At 42.2% G+C, this 21,639-nt stretch overlaps 2 protein-coding genes across 2 annotated transcripts; both read left to right on the top strand.

Moving 5' to 3' along the window:
* Positions 1–366: 366 nt before the first annotated feature.
* LOC311297028 (C3a anaphylatoxin chemotactic receptor-like) lies at positions 367–6,997 on the top strand. Its single transcript, XM_084419096.1, has 2 exons — positions 367–987; positions 2,278–6,997. Exons 1-2 carry the CDS (start codon positions 984–986, stop codon positions 3,255–3,257), a joined length of 984 nt encoding a protein of 327 aa, XP_084275222.1. The 5' UTR covers positions 367–983; the 3' UTR covers positions 3,258–6,997.
* Positions 6,998–7,001: 4 nt separating this feature from the next.
* LOC311297377 (uncharacterized protein) lies at positions 7,002–10,909 on the top strand (the record flags this gene model as incomplete). Its single annotated transcript, XM_084419624.1, has 2 exons — positions 7,002–7,900; positions 10,668–10,909. Exons 1-2 carry the CDS (start codon positions 7,588–7,590, stop codon positions 10,907–10,909), a joined length of 555 nt encoding a protein of 184 aa, XP_084275750.1. The 5' UTR covers positions 7,002–7,587.
* Positions 10,910–21,639: the final 10,730 nt, after the last annotated feature.

The following is a 21,639-nucleotide window of genomic DNA, read 5'->3' as shown; positions in this document are numbered from 1 at the left end:
TTCTTTTCAACTGTATAGGCATTCTGTAAGATTATTAAAAATAATCTTTTCTTAGTTGTTTTTAATTTTTCAAAGATGTGTTACAACCTACCCCTCCACTGTGAGACAGTGTTTAGCTAACCATATTAGCATTGTGGTTTAAAATTAGCAGGATAAAATGCAATTGCCTGAGAAACTACAATTCAATCTTATGTAAGTTATATGATTTTATCTGCCAAAGTATAATTACTAAACAAAATATAGTTTTAGTCCAAAAAATTACAATCTTACCAAATTTTTTTTTTTTTATATATATAAAATCTGCATGTATACCTATTTACAGCCTTGACAACCATTCATATGGGATCTGGGAGGAAGTGGGCGAATAATGAAATGATCATTGGACTCCTAGCTTGTCCCTGATTGGTGGAATTGGTGGCGTTACAACTCACCCCATGTTACAACCATATCCGGTCTACCCTAAGCATAGACGGATACCTGCATCTCGCATCTTTTGCAGCATCTCGCAAATATCATGTAACAAAAATATGTTCTAAAAACATTTTGCCAATGTTCTCGTTAAGTTATGAAAACGTTATTTCTGAATGTCATGTTCAAAACGTCCAGTTTTTAACAGAGAAACCGTGTTGCAAGTCAAATACCACAAAATGTTTAATTTGCATGTTTTTGCTCCAGCAGAACCAACTCTCACTGCATTGTTTTCTCCTTGTTTCTTTTTTTTTTTTTCTAAGGTGCAGTTTGGGATATGATAATCTGATCACTGTCACAATGACACAGGTGAAAGAGGGGTTGTCGAGCATCCAGATCTTTGTTATCTTAAAAAGTGTATAGTTGATAAACAGATTTCTGTTGAAGCATATTTCTCAACACCATCCCACCATCAATCTTTAAGAGAAGTAAAGGGGAACTTATCATCAGTTGTTGATTTTCAACTATAACAGAACTTGCAAAGAGGTTTATATGGACCTGAAGCCATAAAGAAAATGGGTAAGAATCTATATACATCATATGCATATTTGTTGCCTGTTGAGAGCATATGGGTGTGAGGAGAAAATATTATCATTCTCTGCATTTGGATGAAAATTGTAGAGAGATTAGAGAGATTTCCAAAAGGATTTTTCACATGTGTCCTTAACTGCAGGCCATGTCCAAGCTGGGTTTAAACTTTTTATTTTTGTTAATTGATGGTTTATTTATTTAGTACTTTTAAATTGCCTTTCATAGGCATATTTAGACATATATAGGGGCGGCAGTGGCTCAGTGGTTCATGTAGATTGTCTACAAACCGGAAGGTTGGTGGTTCAATCCCCGGTTCCACCTGACCAAGTGTCGAGGTGTCCTTGAGCAAGACACCTAACCCCAGCTGCTCCCGACGAGCTGGATCGCCTTGCATGGCTGACACCGCCGTCGGTGTATGAATGAGTGAGTGAATGGGTGAATGTGAGGCAATATTGTAAAGCGCTTTGGTGGCCATTGGGTCTGTGAAAGCGCTATATAAATGCAGTCCATTTATATATATTTTGTCTTAGACCCAGACTTTCGACCTCTAATATGAAAATTTGAAAACCCATTATAATAATTACATTGTTTAAACACACACACACACATACATACATATACTGTATATATATATATATATACAGTGCAATGCATAAGTTAATACACCCATGCTAAAGTTGACTAAAAAGAGTAATAAAAAATCATATTTTGGAAATTGAACTTAATGCCTTAATTTAAAAAATTAGGAAAAATCCAACCTTTAAGGACACCAATTTTCTGTATTAATTTATGCATTGCACTGTATATATATATATATATATATATATATATATATATATTTTTTTTTTTTATGGTCATAATAAGGAATAATCATACACCATTTAATATTTACCATAAAAAAACTGGTAAATTGCTTGTGGACAAAATAATTTTCAAGCGTCTTATAAACTGTAGTTGTGTCATCTTATGTGAAAAGTGTGAACATTGTATTTTAATTTTATGTGTTTGCGTATATGTATTGTAGATACAGTTCATGCTGTTGAAACGTTAGGACAAAAAATTACAGAATTATCCTTCCAATCCTGTTATCTGTTGGACATTGCAGAATAGTAAAAACTTAAAAATAGAAAATTACATTAATTGATAAGAGTGTTAAAGTATAGGCTTCGTATGGCATTCTGGGGTAGAAAATGTGTTGCATGTGAAAAGTGGCATAAAAACACATTCAGAGTCCAGAAACCAAAACTCACTGTATTTTCTTCTCTTGTTTTCGTGTAGCAACCACTACTTTTGGATTTCAAAAAGTGACCAGATCCAGTACGAACAATTCTACAGTGCAGACAGAGATCGTCTCAGGCTTTAACATCTTTATCATATGCATTTACTTTGCCATACCTGCTGTAGGTCTCATTGGAAACGGGCTTGTCATATTTGTGACTGGTTACAAAATGAAGACGACAGTCAACTCCATTTGGTTCCTCAACTTGGCGATTGCAGACTTCATCTGCTGCTTAACTCTAATCATAAACACCATTTTAGGCAATATGGTCAAGCATTTTGGTACCTTCAAGTGCATGTTTCTCCACTTTATGATTTACCAAAACACATCTGCTAGCATTTTGCTGCTGATGACTATTAGTCTGGACCGATGCCTGTGCACATGGAAGGTTGTGTGGTCTCGAAATAATCGAACCCTATTAAAAGCCAGAATCATCTGCATGATTGCGTGGGTTTTATCCATTTGCTGCTGCATCCCTGTAGTTATCAATCCCTCAACAGCGGACCAGTCTCTGGTCACATACATGTTCATAGTGGGCTTTCTCATCCCCTTCCTGATCATTGCATCTTCGTATATAGCTATCGGCGTGCGAGTCAAACGTCTCAGAATGGAAAACCAGCTCAGGTCTTACCGGGTCATTATAGCTGCGGTCCTGGCCTTTTTCATATGCTGGCTTCCTTATCATGTCTACAAATTGTATTGCATAAGTGCAGAAGAGAATCAGTGCATTAAGTCTTCTAAAGCTCTAGATCCTGTACTAACTATAGTTAACATCCTGGTTCGTCTCAACAGCTGTCTGAACCCCTTTCTCTATGTGTTCATGTGTGATGAGTATAAGAAGAAGCTTAAACAGTCTCTACTGCTGGTGCTGGAGACTACATTTGCAGAAAATCATCTGGACTTCAAAGTCTTAAAACAAACAAAAGATACCATCATCTCTATCTCTGCCAGCTGCCAGGATAACAAAACAAGCGTTTAAGATTATAGACATTTACAACTTCACTTTTCTGCTTTGACGGCCACCCTTTTACGGCATGTCCACAGCCATAAACTGCATTATACACATAAAAATGTTGAATCAGTGACTCAATTTGCTGTATGGGGGGAAAAAATGTTTATTAAATGGACTAATCTGGCTAAATCTTGTTGTCTATTTTAATATGACGTGAATCTCATTTTATCTGCATCTCATGGGATGCATAGGTAAGAAAAAAATACTTTCCTTTTCAAATGGTGGACCGTACAATGCAGTTTAACTTCATCACATTTCAAGTGGGTTTTCTGTAGCCTACTGTATCAAAGTATCTTATTGTGGGAAATTTTTATTTTCACTTCAATATACATCTCAGTAGCGTAGCCACAAGGGGGCATGGGGTTGTGTTCTGATCGCTAAAAAAAAAAAAATTATGGAATGTTGATTTGCTAGCCTAATTGATAGATCAACAGACCAATGCTGCGCAATAAAATGTTACGGCTGTTTTCAAACTTATTGGTTTGATTATGTCACGTGTTGTGCTAAGAACTAAATTAGATAAACACTGTTGCCAGTAAGTTACTGTAATTAAGATTTACAGTACAATTACCGTATTTCAGTTTTACAGTAACTACATGGTACTGTAATTGTTTAATACAGTGCATTACTGTAAAAACCAAGCTAATCAGTACATTACTGTAATAGTTTTTATTTGTACTAAATATAAATTAGATTTCATAATTTTCATATAGAATTATTTTTATTTTTATCCAACATAAGTAACAAGAGAAAGAAAGAAAGAAAGAAAGAAAGAAAGAAAGAAAGAAAGAAAGAAAGAGAAAAAATCCATATTAGTGTCAAATTATTTGTAACCTCCTTTTTTACATTTTTATTATTATTTTTATTGTAACTTAAGAATATATATTTGTAAAAAGCTTTTTGTCAATAGCATATTCAAACATTTCAGCTGAACTAAATTAAGCCAGATAAAATTAATACTTACATATCCTAAATTCTGTCCAAAAATGCTGAGATCCATAGAGAGATGACGAAGACATATCAATGATTTTGCCCATTCCAGCTTGTCTGCAGTAAAGGGTTTTCTGTTTGAGACAAATACAAGTTCAGTAAGACACATGCAAAGCATCACTGTGTGATGATCGTTGTCCTTCCAGTAGTTAACCCACTGATATTATTAGGACCTTCCTGGTCAGGTGGGACTGCAATGGTAGAGAGTCTTCTGAATTGGCGCTTTGCCTTTAAACACATACAGAAATGTATATAAAAATAAATATAAAATCCATAAAAATAAATAAATAAATAAATAAATAAAAACTATATGTTATAGTTTGCAAACTAATGCTAAAACTAGAAAGGTGGCCGCTAACCATAAAACTTGTTAGCTAACATACAATGTTATTTTCTCATAAATAAAACAGAACAACATTTCCAAAAATGGTAAGTTATGTTGCTTGTGGTACACATAGTACACATAGTACAGCTCTTAAAAGTTACAATAGAGAGCAGTCTGAAGTACATCTACCCGTTTTTCTCCCGGAAGGTATATGATCGAGGCGACGGTGAAGCTACTCAAATTTGGCCTTCCTCATTGCCCAGCCTCCCTCATAGTCATACCATGGACAAAGACATGGGCAACTAGAGTGGCACGAATTTCATCCGAGACTTGTCTCCTTGTCCTTGTCCTCTTGTCCTCACCCTCCTTGGGCCAACTAATTTTGTACTTAAGTTATGTCACAATTGCCTGAAATAAAGTGTTGAAGGTGGGTCTTGAAACCAGGTTTGCAAAAGCAAACTAGAAGGCTCAGATAACTCAAAAGCAGGCAGTCTTGATCTCAGTTTTCAAATACAGACAAAAGGGCAGTCATAGCTTTACAAAACAAAGTAAGCTCAATGGCAACAGAGAAACAGCACATTTCTCAGGAAATCCAGAGAGGGTAGGCACAAGACTGAACACAACTCTTCTTCTTCTTTCTGGAGTTTTTTTTTGGCGGTTGGCACACAACGAAGTGGTGCATTACCGCCACCAACTGGTATGGAGTGTGGATCTGAATGACTACTCCTTATTTTATTCCAAACAAAACAAAACAAAAACCGAATCAACAAAACAAAACAAAACAAAACAAAACAAAATCAACAAAACAAAATCAACAAAACAAAAATTAAGACTCAAATCCTCTCAATCATATTGATTATTCTAAGATAATGAAAAATGATTCCATAGCACTTATCTCTCGAGTTCTTTCTAAGAATTTCTATTAAATCAAAATTGATTCTTTTCATTCTAAGGTTTTGGATAATTTCCCACCTTTTTCCCTCATATTTCTTACAGTGTATACCATGACGTGTTCTATTGTCTCTTGTTGCCCACAGTATTCACATCTGCCGGTGTTATGTTTACCTATTTTAAATAAAGTGCTGTTTAATCCTGTGTGCCCAAATCTAAGTCTAGATATAATTGTCTCTTCTCTCCTTTTCCTTCCTGCACATCTCATTTCTCCCACTCTCCTCTGAATTTTGTAAAACCACCGTCCTTTCCTCTCTTCCTCCCATTGCTTTTGCCACCTTTTCTTCAACCTCTGTTTAATAATGCTCTGTATTTCCATCTTATTGATGTTAACTGCCACATCGATGTATTCTCTTTTTGTGGCCTCCTTTGCAGGCTTATCTGCCATTTCATTTCCTTTGATTCCAATATGTGCTGGCACCCACAAAAATATAACTGCAATGCCCATCATTTGAATTCTATATAATGTTTGTTGTATTTCTATCAAAATATCTGCTGTCTGAGTGACTGCTCTGTAAACTGATTAATGATGAAGTTGAATCTGAACAAATAATAACTCTCAATGGTCTTATTTCCTCTATCCACTGTACTGCTAACAGAATTGCTAGCATTTCTCCTGTGTATACTGATACATTATTGCTAATCCTCTTCACTATTGTAATATGAAACTCTGGAACAATAAAAGCTACTCCTATCCTATTAACTAAACTCTTTGATGCATCTGTGTAAATCTGGATATAACTGTAGTAACTATTAATATATGCCTGTATAGTATGTGAATTCAAAATAAACCCCCTGTTGTTGTTCTTCTTTCCTAATATTGTAAGATCTACTTTCACTTCAGGTAATACCCAAGGTGGTACTGCTGGCAATGGTACTGTTGAACTGAATTTTAATTCAGTTAATTTTAACTCTGTTGCTTTTTGTATAACTGTCACGGTTCATAGATCCAATGTCTCTCTCTAGTCTCGTGCTTTGTTGTTTACATGTGTGTGAGTGGGTGTGTCCGGATCGTTACTGTTGATCAGTATCCAGCTGCAATCACTCATCATCACCAGCTGCCACTCATCTCATCTCCTATAAATGCTCACCACTTTCTCATCTCCTTTGTCAGATCGTTGCATGAAGTCTCTGTGTTGTCTGATCCTGTTCCCGTGCCTCGTGTCCCGTCTTGAGTTCCTGTGTTCCGGTTTTGCGTCTTGTTGGATTACGTTTCATGTCTGGATCACATCATCACTCATCAGAGCACGCTGCACTTCATCCATCACTCCGTGTCTGACCATCGAAGTCCCTGCGCCACCACCTGTATCACCCGGATTATTCATCATCATCATCATCATTACTGACTATTAATAAAGAGCTTTTTACTTGCATATTGTGTCCTCGTTTCTGACGTAACAGAACGATCTGACCAAGGATGGATACAGCAAGTACATCAGCGCCAACCATGGAGGACTGTTTGAGTAACAGTATGACTCGTCTGGACATTCAAGAGAAGAATTTAAACGATACTGGTCGCGCTGTTCAGGCGTTAGTGGCGCAGGTGTCCGAGCTCACCCGGCAGATCCAACAGCTACGAGCTCCCACTGCGCCGCCCACACCGGCCGTTCCCCCCACACCATCGGAGAGCCCATCCCAGTCGGAGCCACGCCTACCAGCCCCAGCCCCGTCGATGATCACGAGCCCATGCAGGTGGGTTGAGCTCGGCTTTCCCGGGAGGAGAGGGAAAGGCGGAGGTCCCAGGGCCTTTGCCTATACTGTGGAGGAGCCGGACACTATGCTTACAACTGTCCGGTAAAAGGCCAAGCCCGATAGTAAGTATGAGGCTACTATCGGGTGGGATCTCCGCCGAGAAGACCTCATCAACATCTACCCTCCTTCCGGTAAGACTGAGATGGTCAACACTCACTCACGACTGTCAAGCACTCTTGGACTCCGGGGCAGAAGGTAATTTTATGGATCACTCATTCGCACGTCAATTCAAGATTCCCCTCAAACCCCTCACACATCAGATTGCTGTACACGCACTTAATGGACAAGAACTTCCCACCATCACTTTTGCCACAGAAGACATCACCCTCATCACATCAGGGAATCACACCGAGATCAACTTTCTATATCCTGGACACTCCCCTTGCACCCATTGTCCTTGGTCACCCTTGGCTCACCTGTCACAACCCTAAAGTGGACTGGCAGCTCAAGTCTGTGTCTTCGTGGAGTAATCAGTGTCATAAGTCTTGTCTATTGTCTGCCTGTCCGTCTGTTTCTGTCCCTGTGTTGCAGGAGGAGGCAGTGGATCTGTCTAACGTGCCCGCGGAGTACCTGGACCTGAAGGAGGTGTTCAGTAAGTCCCGGGCTGCTTCTCTCCCTCCGCATCGTCCCTATGACTGTGCCATAGACTTATTACCAGGTACGGCTCCGCCCAAGGGCAAGTTATGTTCACTCTCGACACCAGAGAGGGAGGCTATGGAGAAATATATTTCTGATTCTCTAGCAACGGGGTTCATCCGCCCTTCCTCTTCTCCAGCGGGGGCGGGGTTCTTTTTTGTGGGGAAGAAGGACGGATCTCTGCGACCTTGTATTGACTACCGGGGGTTGAACAACATCACGGTAAAGAATACTTATCCTTTGCCGTTGATGTCTTCAGCCTTCGAGAGGTTGCAGGGAGCGTCCATCTTCACAAAATTGGATTTACGTAATGCTTATCATTTGGTCCGCATCAGGGAGGGGGATGAGTGGAAGACCGCGTTTAACACCCCCAGGGGACACTTTGAATACTTGGTTATGCCTTTCGGGCTTTCCAACAGTCCAGCGGTCTTCCAGGCACTAGTCAATGACGTGCTGCGAGATATGATAGATCAGTTCATTTGTCTACCTGGACGACATATTGATTTTTTCTTCTTCTCTCCAGGAACACGTGCAGCACGTTCGACGAGTGCTTCAGAGGTTGCTAGAGAATGGGCTTTTTGTCAAGCCGGAGAAATGCGATTTTCATGCACAGTCTGTTCCATTCCTAGGGGGGTTGAGGGTATGCGCATGGATCCTGAGAAGATCAAGGCTGTGGTAGAGTGGCCAAGTCCAGAGTCTCGTAAGGCCCTACTGAGATTTCTGGGGTTCGCCAATTTCTACCGGCGTTTTATTCGCAACTTCAGCCAACTAGCCGCACCTCTGACCGCCTTGACCTCCCCCAGAACGACGTTCAGGTGGTCAGACGCAGCCGAGGCTGCGTTTGCCAAACTGAAGGGTTGCTTCATTTCAGCCCCCATTCTGACAACCCCTGATCCATCACGTCAGTTCGTGGTGGAGGTCGATGCGTCAGAGGTGGGGGTAGGAGCAGTGTTATCCCAGCGCTCTCTCTCAGACGACAAGATGCATCCTTGCGCATTTTTGTCTCATTGTCTATCTCCTGCCGAACGCAATTATGACATTGGGAACAGAGAGTTGTTGGCAGTCAAGTTAGCATTGGAAGAGTGGCGGCACTGGTTAGAAGGGTCGGGGGCACCTTTTATCGTTTGGACCGATCACAAGAACTTAGAATATATTCGGACTGCTAAAAGATTGAACTCCAGGCAGGCTCGGTGGGCACTTTTTTTCGGTCGTTTTGATTTTACTCTCTCGTACCGCCCGGGTTCTAAAAACATCAAACCTGATTCTTTATCGCGCATTTTTGATCGTTCCGAACGCCCGTCTACTCCCGAGTGCATTTTACCGGAGACTCTATTCATCTCCACACTCGTATGGGAGGTTGAATCGAAGGTCAAGAAGGCCTTAGAAGGGGTAACGCCCCCGGTCGGTTGCCCACCGAATCGTTTATTTGTGCCTGAGGGTCTGAGGTCCAGCGTCATTCAGTGGGGGCATTCTTCCAATGTGGCTTGTCATCCAGGAGTCAGTCGCACTAGATTTTTAGTCAAGCAACGATTCTGGTGGCCTCTCATGGCTCGTGACATTCACAGTTTTGTTTTGGCTTGCTCAGTTTGTGCCACTGGTAAGACTTCCAATCGACCCCCAGATGGGTTACTCCAACTGTTGCCGGTCCCTTCGAGACCCTGGTCCCATATCGCTCTAGATTTTGTTACCGCCCTCCCACCCTCTCAGGGTCACATGGTAGTTTTGCCGTGGTGGACCGGTTCTCGAAGGTGGCCCATTTCATTCCCTTGCCCAAATTACCCTCAGCCAAGGAGACAGCGGTGATTGTCGTTGACCACGTCTTTCGGTTACATGGCCTCCCGACAGACGTGGTTTCTGACAGGGGACCCCAAGTTTGTGTCCAAATTTTGGCGAGAATTTTGTAAGCTTCTGGGGGCGACTGTTAGTCTGTCATCAGGGTTCCACCCCCAGAGCAATGGCCAAACTGAGAGAGCCAACCAGGATTTGGAAAGAACGTTACGATGTTTAGTTTCCAAGAATCCTTCCTCGTGGAGTCAACAACTTTCTATGGTGGAGTACGCCCACAACACGTTGCCAGTGTCATCTACGGGCCTATCTCCGTTTGAGTGTAGCGTAGGGTACCAGCCACCAATTTTTCCTAGTCTGGAATCCGAAGTCGCGGTCCCCTCCGCTCACGCCTTCGTCCAGAGGTGTCGCCGCACGTGGACTAGAGCCCGTGAGACTCTACTCCAGGTGGGGTTGCGCACCAAGGCCAAAGCCGATCGCCACCGGTCTAGGCCTCCCGTATACATCGCTGGTCAAAAAGTGTGGCTTTCTACCAAGAACATTCCTCTCCGTTCCGTGTCTAATAAACTTGCTCCCAAATTCATTGGCCCGTTTACTGTCACCAAGATCATTAGTCCGGTGGCAGTCCGCCTCAACCTTCCTCCAGCGTACAGGAGGATTCACCCCGTCTTTCATGTATCCAAAATTAAACCCGTATTTCATTCTCGTATTAATCCGCCAACCCCGGTTCCTCCCCCGCCGCGACTCGTAGATGGGGAACCCACTTATTCGGTCAATCGTGTTGTTGTTTACGTGTGTGTGTGTGTGTGTGAGTGCGTGAGTGGGTGTGTCCGGATCGTTACTGTTGATCAGTATCCAGCTGCAATCACTCATCATCACCAGCTGCCACTCATCTCATCTCCTATAAATGCTCACCACTTTCTCATCTCCTTTGTCAGATCGTTGCATGAAGTCTCTGTGTTGTCTGATCCTGTTCCCGTGCCTCGTGTCCCGTCTTGAGTTCCTGTGTTCCGGTTTTGCGTCTTGTTGGATTACGTTTCATGTCTGGATCACGTCATCACTCATCAGAGCACGCTGCACTTCATCCATCACTCCGTGTCTGACCATCGAAGTCCCTGCGCCACCGCCTGTATCACCCGGATTATTCATCATCATCATCATCATCATTACTGATTATTAATAAAGAGCTTTTTACTTGCATATTGTGTCCTCGTTTCTGACGTAACAATAACTGTCTACCCAAACTGTCCTTTTCCCAACAATGTTTTAAAGTGATTTGTGCTGGGTGATTTTCATTATGGCCCTGTAAATTAACCCAATAATTCAGAGATAGCTGTATTTTTCTCAACTCGAGTGGCATTTCTCCCATTTCCACCTGCAGTGCTGCCGTTGGAGTTGTTTTAAATGTCCCTGTACATAATCTCAAAGCCTGAAACTGAATGAGGGATGTGCTTGATGTAGATCCATACACCACACAACCATAATCCAGTACTGATCTAATTAATCCACAATAAATTGCCTTCAGTGCTGTTCTGTTCAAAAAGTCTTGATCGGTGATAGCCTTTTACTGTAACCTTTCTGGCTTTTGCAGTTGGGTCACTGTATTTTCACAGTATGCAAGTGCTGAATATACAGATATTCAATACTATACAATATTCAGTACAATACTATACTTGCAGTGCATACTGCAGAAAGCATCAGATGCACTGCAGTGCATCAGAAATCTCCACTTTGGAGTTTTCGAAGTTTTTAGAAATAATCGTTTACTGTGATAAAAACAGGGTTTTTCGTGTAAATGAGAGGCCAAACCGCAGGGAAATATCTGTGTCTTTGCTTCGTGTAAACGGGGCCTTAGAAAGCACTAGCATTCAATATTGTTCACTCAAGTTAGCACAGCTTCAGCTCATTTAGCACACAATTACCCAAGTGGAAACACTTGGTTCGATTGCCTGTTCCGAACACGAGTTCGATTGCTCCCCCCTCCCCCTGCCCCCGATGGACTGTGTTCACATTATATTATTTGTATCCAAACCGCGGTACGCTTGCGTCATCAAGCTGCAGCTGGCGCGTAATCGTGTTGCTTGGTAACCGCTATGAATGAAAAGGCGTCAAAATGGATAGAATTGCTCGCTTCACATTTGTTCTTCTTTTTTTGAACCTTTGGATTTGTTTTCAAAGAAAAGATACAGAAACACACTTGCATCTGTCTGCCGCAAAAGTACTAAAACCGTTCCAAAAACAGCGGGCTGTTTTTTTGTGGAGGCAAGCAGAAATCATCTCTCTGCTTGCAGTGCGTCAATCACGCTTTTCATCAAGGTTAGTATATACACACACGCACCTGCACCACATTATACGTCATCAATAGCGGTTCACTTCCGTGATTTAGTACGATTGCGTTCATATCAGCAGCGAACCGTACTGGGGTGCGTTTCCCGAAAGCATCGTTGGCCAACTATGGTTGCAAGTTCCGTCGTTACCAATAGAGTTCAATGGACATTGCGATGAACTTGCGACCATAGTTGGCCAACGATGCTTTCGGGAAACGCACCCCTGGAGTTCACATTAACCGTACCCCAACCCGCACCCAGCGATCACTTTCCTCAAAAAAAGCAAAATTACTGTATCTAATCTCTGCGATCTTCAGGGTTAGGCCACATGTTTTCATCAACATCACATCTGATATTATCCAAGGCGATGCACCTGGGATAAAACCGCTTGGTATGTCGGATCCACCCTTGGCAATCATGAACTGTGATGTCCCTGCAGCCAGCATCCATGGCTTCAAGGAGGGACATCTGGTCATGTGGCTGATGGTCATAAACCTTCCACCTCCATGCAGAAAAGAACTCCTCTATGGGGTTGAGGAAAGGTGAATAGGGTGGAAGGAAGAGACTTACCAGTCTTGGGTTGACTTCAAACCACGTTGTTATTGCTTGCGAATGATGGAAAGCCACATTGGTCCCAGGTAATTACAAAGGTCCTCATGTTTTCACCCTTTCTGATCCTGCTCTGGAACCAGGCGCTGGTGGAGATCATTGAGAAAGGCAAGGAGGTGCTCGGTATTATAGGGTCCAACCTGACATCTGTGAAGGAGTAATCCTGCATTTGCAATTGCTGCACACATGGTAATGTTTGCCCCTCTCTGTCCTGGCACATCAACTGTGGCCCTTTTTCCAATTACATTTCGTCCACGTCGACGCCTTTTGGCCAGATTGAATCGTGCCTCATCTATGTGTAGTGGGACGTACTGCTGCGTCTAATTAACCTAATGCGTTCGGGCGTGAGTTCAATCATAACGATGCGGGACCATATAAAAAAGGTTTCGAGTCACTGTTTACCTGTGGCTGTCGTCTGCGTGGTGCGTCATTGCCCGGGCACTGCCCCTCCTGGGTCCTCATCCGTTCTCGCTTGGAGGTATGTGTTTGGCTGACTAGTTAAACAGAGATGCGTGATGTCATGTAAACAATTGTTCCATTTTAGCTGTGAGGATAAATCGCGGCTGTGGGTTGTTGGCAGCTGCTAATCTCCTCTGGCGTTCCTCTTGCGCGGTTCCGCGTCTGGTGATGCGTTGAGCTTGAGGATAAAATCGCAACTGTTGGCAGTTGTTACTCTCCTTTGGCGTTCCTCATGGTGTTGTCTTGTGTGCGCGTGACGTGGACGGGCGACTGTTATGAAATGAAGGAGGACTGTCAGTGACACCTGTGGGGCAACGCTGCTTGACGCTGTTGCTTTATACACTCGGATTCCTGTTGTGTGTACGTCCGGATTCTTCCCGGCAATAACATTTCTCATCAACACGTGCGCTCGACTTATGCGTCTTGTGTGACGCCTGCTCTCCAGCGCTCCCCCTTGTGATCGCGGGGTTGGTTCTCCAACTATAGTCTTTCAAATTGTGTGATTTGTTGTTTATATATATATATTTATTTTTGTGTATCTATTTATGAATGTTTTGGTTTGTTAATGTCTGTTTTGCTTTTGAAAGTATTGTGAGTATTGTTTTCTGGTTTGTTGATTTAAGTGTCTATTATTTGTGTTTTCTTTTGTAGTTAGTGTCTTTGTATATTGAGACCGGTGCAGTAATTTCTGCTCTCATTACAGGAGCCGAGGCTTCAAGGCAGGCCGCTAGTAGGCCCTCACGTGCTGTGGTGGAGGTTTTGTCACCGAGTGCTGTGCGTTCATGCTTGACCGTATTGAGTGTGGGTGTGATACTTGTGCACAGGGTGGTAAGAGTGATTATAGGAGCCTTGTGCTCACTAAAGTAGTGTACCTGCCATTGTTAAGCCTCGGCTTCCTTCTTGATTTCGTGAGTGTTGCATGATGACCCCGTCTTTTAATGTGGTCTTAAGATTGTTGCTGACTACAATAAAGTTTTTGTATCTTTGTATCCACGTCTCTGGCCCTTCCTCGATAACAACGTTCCTGTGTGTCCTTTTGGTGGGTTATTAGATTTATGAGTATTAATATTTCCCTGTTAAACAGGGTGGCGTAGTCGTGCATGTGCACAGGGTAGTCAAGCGAGCACCTCCCCTTGAGCGGCCGTCCCGCTACATATGTATATGAATTCATGAGGGGCCTGGTTGGCCTCCAATTCCATAACTTTCTGAAACAAAGTTTATGTAAATCATGTCATTACTGTATACCATACTGTACTGTAACCTATTACTGTGTAGGTTACCTACTTGCAAAGTGCAAAGCTTATAGAACTGGATATTGAATTGAATATACACTATACCTGGACATATTGTTGTCATAGCTCCTTGACTCTCTCACTGTTCCTCTCAAAGGGAACAGTTTAGAGCTGCTTCATCCGCACTCTGTGTTTGGACAATGTCCGCGTTATGGTTGTGAGGCTGATGCTATCGATATTGTCAAATATCTCATGGTCCTCCACAATTCTAGTTTGAATTTCATGCAGTTTTATTGCATTATTTGCAACAACCATTTCTACAATGGCAAGCTCTTGATCATTATTGAGGAGCTTTCCTCTTCCCCCAGAGGGTGGAAGACGTTGCATTCTTTAGAGGGACAAAAAATTCAACATATGCATTACTGTATGACCTTATTGACATGTCAAGTGAGAATAGAAACAATCCATGTAAAATGCAATACTTACCTGTTGGTTTGTTGAAAGATGCGTATAATGGAGGCAACTGTTGACCGCCTCAAATTGGACTGCACTCTTTTACCAGCCTCTCTTAGTGAAAGACCGTGGTTGATTACATGGTCAATGATAGTGGCACGAATTTCATCACTGACTACTGTTCTTACAGCCCTTGGAATGCCACAACCACGCATTCTTACACTTCTACATTGCCCTCTCCTTGGGCCTGCTCTTCTCCCTGGCCCTGCTCCTCTCACTGCACCTGCACCTCTTACTGCACCTCTTACTGCACCTGCTCCTCTCACTGCTCCTGCACCTCTCACTGCATCTCTTACTGGGCCTGCTCTTCTCCCTGGCCCTGCTCCTCTCACTGCACCTGCACCTCTTACTGCACCTGCTCCTCTCACTGCTCCTGCACCTCTCCCTGCATATCTCACTGGGCCTGCTCTTCTCCCTGGGCCCCTTGCTCTTACTCTTCCTCGTCCAGACATTGCAGTGTTTGTCTTTTTCTGTTTCCAAAAACATCACTCCTCAAAGTCATCCTTTTACTGTATAAGTGTCAATGTAATAGAAAAAAATAACCCCTGCCACTGAGTCTAAGCCAGACTGGAATCAGCTGTGGTTGGCCCAATTTACCAAACATAAATCAGCTGTGTGTCAATTATTCAATTGTTTGTTTATTATCAGCTGAGATATATTGTTTTTGAACTGATATCATTGCAGAAGCAGAGGTTTTTATACTGTATCTAAGGTTTGGAATATTGTTTTTGCTATTGTGGGATGTTGTGTGTTAGCATTTGTAAATACTACAAAAACAATCCATAATTTTGTTGGGAGGTATAGCTTGTCTGTTACAGTTTTTCTCAATTGCTAAAACACAATTTCTGAAACCTTGCTCCATTTTCTGAGAACATTAAACACAAAACCTCATCTTAAAGCACTATTTACAATACCTCTGACTCCTTTTGCAAAATGAAACTTTCGCCTCAAAACAGTTTTACCTGTGTTCAAAATCAAACACTGCTCTCAAATCATAAACAAAGTGATCAAAATGATACACACTATCAAGCAGTCAGTAAACAATACACCAAAAAATAGAAAACACGTTGTTCGAAACATATAGTTCTCAGGGAGAAGTACATTTTTAATCTCAAAACAAATTTCATATTTTTCCATCATTGTCTTTTGATGAACGAAAACATGTTTTATCATAGTAGCTCAAAATTGATCAGAAATTACTACTCTGCTTTGCTCTTTGCAATTTTTTTTTGTTCTTCCTCCTCCTTGTACCCCTATTTTTACAGTACTGTACCCTGCATCTCACAAACTTGTCTTTTGTCTATGTGATACTGTAATTCTTGTTGTTTGTTGATATGAACCTGCAACCAGTCAAAATCTATTGAGCAGTCAGTACTGTTAACAAATGGAAAGCACAATGTTCAGGGCCATACAATTTGTTCATTGTACAGTATACAGCCTGCAATGCACTACAGTATACAATACTAAAAGGGACAAAAATCAAAGGAGTAAACGTGATCAATGTGCTTCTTCTTGTCTGTGGGCTGGGTCAGGCCAGGCCAGAGCACTTCGTCGACATCACAAGCAATATTGTCCCTCCTCCTTTCTTGCCCTCCTCCCCCTCTTCCTCTTTCTTGCCCTCCTCCCCCTCTTCCTCTTTCTTGCCCTCCTCCTCCTCCTCCTCCTCCACACTTTTGCTAGCCCTAGCATCGGTCAAGTGAGTGAGTGATTTACAAGCACTCACATAGTCTCTGTCTGTGAGCGCTTCCTGCCTTGAGTTCGGGCCAACGACTCCAAAATTGTCCTCAGGCCCAGGCATGGCTATGTTCCCAAAGTGCTCTTGACTCTGTTCAGAGCTCAGGTCAATTCTCTATCAGCTCTTCCCCCTTCGGAAGAAGATAGAGATGTGTCTCTACTCTGCCCTGTTAGGGCCCTTAGAGTCTATTTAGAGTATTCTGCCCCTGTTCAGGCAGTCAGAACAGCTTTTTATATGCTTCGTTGCCGCACCAAAGGGCATCCGGTCACCAAGCAGAGACTATCACGATGGATAGTAGACGCTATCTATTCTATGGGCCTTCCTTGCCCCATTGGCGTCAGAGCTCATTCCACGAGAAGCATAGCCAGTGGTATACCAATTGAAGACATCTGTGCAGCCACCGGCTGGTCCTCACTGTCCACATTTGTAAGATTTTATAACTTAGAGGTTCCTGCTCTGCAGGCTCAAGTTCTTTTTGTATAAAGGCCTTGGCCTTGGGGGAGCCCAAGCCTTTTATAACCCCTCTGTGGGGCCCAAAATGGTCCGGCCCCCGTTGGATTTGACTTTAGCTCTACTATTTACCTCGGGATTCGAGCCCTAGGTGATAGTCAAGGGCGAAGTGTTAAGTTGATAGCACGGCTTTTAAAATGGGTTCCCATAGCGTATAGCTACACAATACGAGAGACCGTTCGAAAGGGAACACTACATGTGTTGGCACGACCAAACATATTAAACAGAGACAGAATCATTTAAATAACACTTAAATTCTTAATCTGAAAGATTTTTGCTGCCAAATGAGTACATTAAACACACCTGTTTAAGTGTTTAAGTGATGTTACAGTTTTTTTCAGTCAGACAAGCTTTTGTCCAACCAGTTGTCACATTTTCAAAACTCTAAACACAATTAGCACAGCAACAGCCTTTTGTGGCCATACCATTCACACATTTCATGTCGTTTTCACACAATATGCAGTCAGTCAACACATTTCCACAATGCTTACATTTTCTTACAGTTTTTTTCAGTCGCTAACAAGCGTTTGGCCAACCAGTTGTCACATTTTCAAAACACTAAACACAATTAGCACAGCGTTGGTCTTTTGTGGCCATACCATTCACACATTTCATGTCGTTTTCACACAATATCCAGTCAGTGGACACATTTCCACAATGCTTACATTTTCTTAACAGACAAGCTATACCTCCCAACAAAATTATGGATTGTTTTTGTAGTATTTACGAATGTTAACACGCAACATCCCACAATAGCAAAAACAATATTCCAACCCTTAGATACAGTATAAAAACCTCTGCTTCTGCAATGATATCAGTTCAAAAACATATCTCAGCTGATAATAAACAAACAATTGAATAATTGACACACAGCTGATTTATGTTGGGTAAATTGGGCCAACCACATCTGATTCCAGTCTGGCTTAGACTCAGTGGCAGGGGTTATTTTTTTCTATTACATTGACACTTATACAGTAAAAGGATGACTTTGAGGAGTGATGTTTTTGGAAACAGAAAAAGACAAACACTGCAATGTCTGGACGAGGAAGAGTAAGAGCAAGGGGCCCAGGGAGAAGAGCAGGCCCAGTGAGATATGCAGGGAGAGGTGCAGGAGCAGTGAGAGGAGCAGGTGCAGTAAGAGGTGCAGGTGCAGTGAGAGGAGCAGGGCCAGGGAGAAGAGCAGGCCCAGTGAGAGATGCAGTGAGAGGTGCAGGAGCAGTGAGAGGAGCAGGTGCAGTAAGAGGTGCAGTAAGAGGTGCAGGTGCAGTGAGAGGAGCGGGGCCAGGGAGAAGAGCAGGCCCAAGGAGAGGGCAATGTAGAGGTGTAAGAATGTGTGGTTGTGGCATTCCAAGGGCTGTAAAAACAGTAGTCAGTAATGAAATTCGTGCCACTATCATTGACCATGTAATCAACCACGGTCTTTCACTAAGAGAGTGCAGCCCAATTTGAGGCGGTCAACGGTTGCCTCCATTATATGCATCTTTCAACAAACCAACAGGTAAGTATTGCATTTTACATGGATTGTTTCTATTCTCACTTGACATGTCAATAAGGTCATACAGTAATGCATTTGTTGAATTTTTTGTCCCTCTAAAGAATGCAACGTCTTCCACCCTCTGGGGGAAGAGGAAAGCTCCTCAATAATGATCAAGAGCTTGCCATTGTAGAAATGGTTGTTGCAAATAATGCAATAAAACTGCATGAAATTCAAACTAGAATTGTGGAGGACCATGAGATATTTGACAATATCGATAGCATCAGTCTCACAACCATAACGCGGACATTGTCCAAACACAGAGTGCGGATGAAGCAGCTCTAAACTGTTCCCTTTGAGAGGAACAGTGAGAGAGTCAAGGAGCTATGACAACAATATGTCCAGGTATAGTGTATATTCAATTCAATGTCCAGTTCTATAAGCTTTGCACTTTGCAAGTAGGTAACCTACACAGTAATAGGTTACAGTACAGTATGGTATACAGTAATGACATGATTTACATAAACTTTGTTTCAGAGAGTTTGAATTCATATACATAGATGAGGCAGGATTCAATCTGGCCAAAAGGCGTCAACGTGGACGAAATGTAATTGGAAAAAGGGCCACAGTTGATGTGCCAGGACAGAGAGGGGCAAACATTACCATGTGTGCAGCAATTGCACAAATGCAGGATTACTCCTTCACAGATGTCAGGTTGGACCCTATAATACCGAGCGCCTCCTTGCCTTTCTCAATGATCTCCACCAGCGCCTGGTTCCAGAGCAGGATCAGGAGGGTGAAAACATGAGGATCGCAGATATTAGATACAGTAATCTCTAATCAGTAATTCTAATCTTTCTTATTTCAGTAATTCATATGCAAATGTGCAGTTTTTGTAATGTCAACAATAGCCAGTATTTTGAAACCTGGTGTACTTTGACTGCATGTACCTTGTGAAGTGAAAACAAGTGTTATTCTTTGACAGAATAATTTCATTTTGAGTCAGATTTCCAGTGTTTTGGTAAAGTTAGTGTGTGTAGAGAAAGATGTTTTCTATTTTGAAATGAAGAGTTAGTATATATTTAACAAAATGTGTTTTTGAGAAGAAAATTATCCATTTGGCCAATTGTATAGGTGTGAGTTTGTGTTAAGAGTTTAGAAAAAGTATCTGAAGTATGGGTAAGCGCTTGTTAGCGATTGAAAAAAACTGTAAGTTATGATAACTTGATTTCTTTATTAATCTATTCTTTAGTAGAGCGCAGTCTTGTGGGTACCCCCCGGCCTGCGAGGGGCGATGGGGGTATGTGTCGAGTAGGAAGAGGCTGAGAGCCGTGGGAGAACGGTGCGAGGCCGGTGGCGTGATTACTGATGAGCGACACCTGTGAGACGCACCGGTCTTGTATCGCTCACGGAGGAGAGGAAGCATAAAAGGAGGAGCGATGACAGTGGAGATCAAGAGAGGACAGGCCTGGATTTTATTTGATGTTTGTGTTTCATTTGATGTGACAGCAGTCGTCCGTGAGGGGCTGCTGTTTTTTACTTTCGTTTTGTATTTGTTTTATTTTTGATAATAAAGTTTGTTTGAATGTTTGCCGGTTCCCGCCTCCTTCCCACAATAACGAACTTCGTTACAGATGGAAATCAAAAGTTTGATAGTAATGGCATTATGAAAGGTAGCTACTGTGAATGAAACATTTAAATAGATGAAACAGTTATGTTGAGTAGTGAAAAGGATACTTTGTGATTTTGAAAACACAATTGAAAACATGATGAAATGCTTGTAAAAAGTGCACTTTTGATGATCTGTTGTGATATAAACACCTTACTTGTGAAAATAGTACCAAAGCGAATAAAAAAAAACTGTAAATCATAAGAAGCCTCAAAACATTGCTTTAAAAGAAAAAAAGATATATGACATAAAATAGTTTGCTAAAGCATTATGTAAACATGACCAAACAAATTTCCCATTCGTGCATCACAGCCTCAAAACTATTCAGTTTTGTTCCTGGTAACCTGCTGCAGTCATTCCTTTACTGCTAAAAATGCAAAACCTGAGTATTTATACTTATGAAGAAACTAGGAATGAATTGAGCGTCAGCGTCAGTTCTGGTAGGCCAGGTAGTCAAGACGCTGCTAATGCTATTTGCTAACACTGTCCCGTCAGCTGATCTGCTCCAGCTGATCTGCTTCAGCTGAGCTGCATTAGCTGGTTAACTCCCCTCGCTGCTCAATGGCCAAAGCTCAAACAAGGCGCCCTATTTAAAGCACATTCAGTTTGCTCATACATGCTTGCTGCTCGCTTCTGCTGCCCACCACCTCCCCAGCTCCTCCTCATGCATAACGTGGCATTTGCTTTATGTCATGTTGCCTGCTCTGTTCACAGGGGGGATATTTTAGCTCTCACAGTCCTAAACTGTGTGAGCATTCCCTAATGCTGCTGCTGCTGTCCTCTGACTCTCTGCTATTTCATGGTGCTCATGAAAGATACAGAGGACTCCCTGAACAGAGCCATACCGCCAAATTTCAATTCAGGAACATCAACTTGTTTGCAATCTATTCAATAACAATTCTTATATTATTTGTATTGTCTGTGTGTTCTTGACTTAATGGACCTGACAGAACTGACATTACTAATTTTATTCTAGATCACAGTGGAAGGGTTCTCTTTCGAGAGATTTCAAGGATGAGTTAGGCCTCCTCCACTATTATCATCATCATCATCACTGGAGCTGATTAAATTCCTGCTGCTGCAGAAAACAAAGCTATATTTTGATACATTTTACAGCGTCTGCTTGAAGGGCCTGTATTTATTTTTCACGCTATTTCTCTGTACATTCCTTGCGTTTCTTTCTTCTCCATCTCTCAGACTATTTTGACAGATACACACTTACACTGCACTCTCAGAGCCCAGAGGGGGAGGTATTTAAAGATGTGATTGGCCCAGCCCAGTGTCAATCAAGAAAAGAACCAATGGGCCGCTGAGCTACGTGTTTCATGGGCCGCGTCTGTCAGAAGGATAAAAAACGATGTGCTATTTTTGACTAAAGTGTT

Source organism: Rutilus rutilus, assembly GCF_951802725.1.
Source record: "Rutilus rutilus genome assembly, chromosome: 9".
Taxonomy (NCBI): Eukaryota; Metazoa; Chordata; class Actinopteri; order Cypriniformes; family Leuciscidae; genus Rutilus; species Rutilus rutilus.
This window is presented reverse-complemented; position numbering and strand designations above follow the sequence as displayed.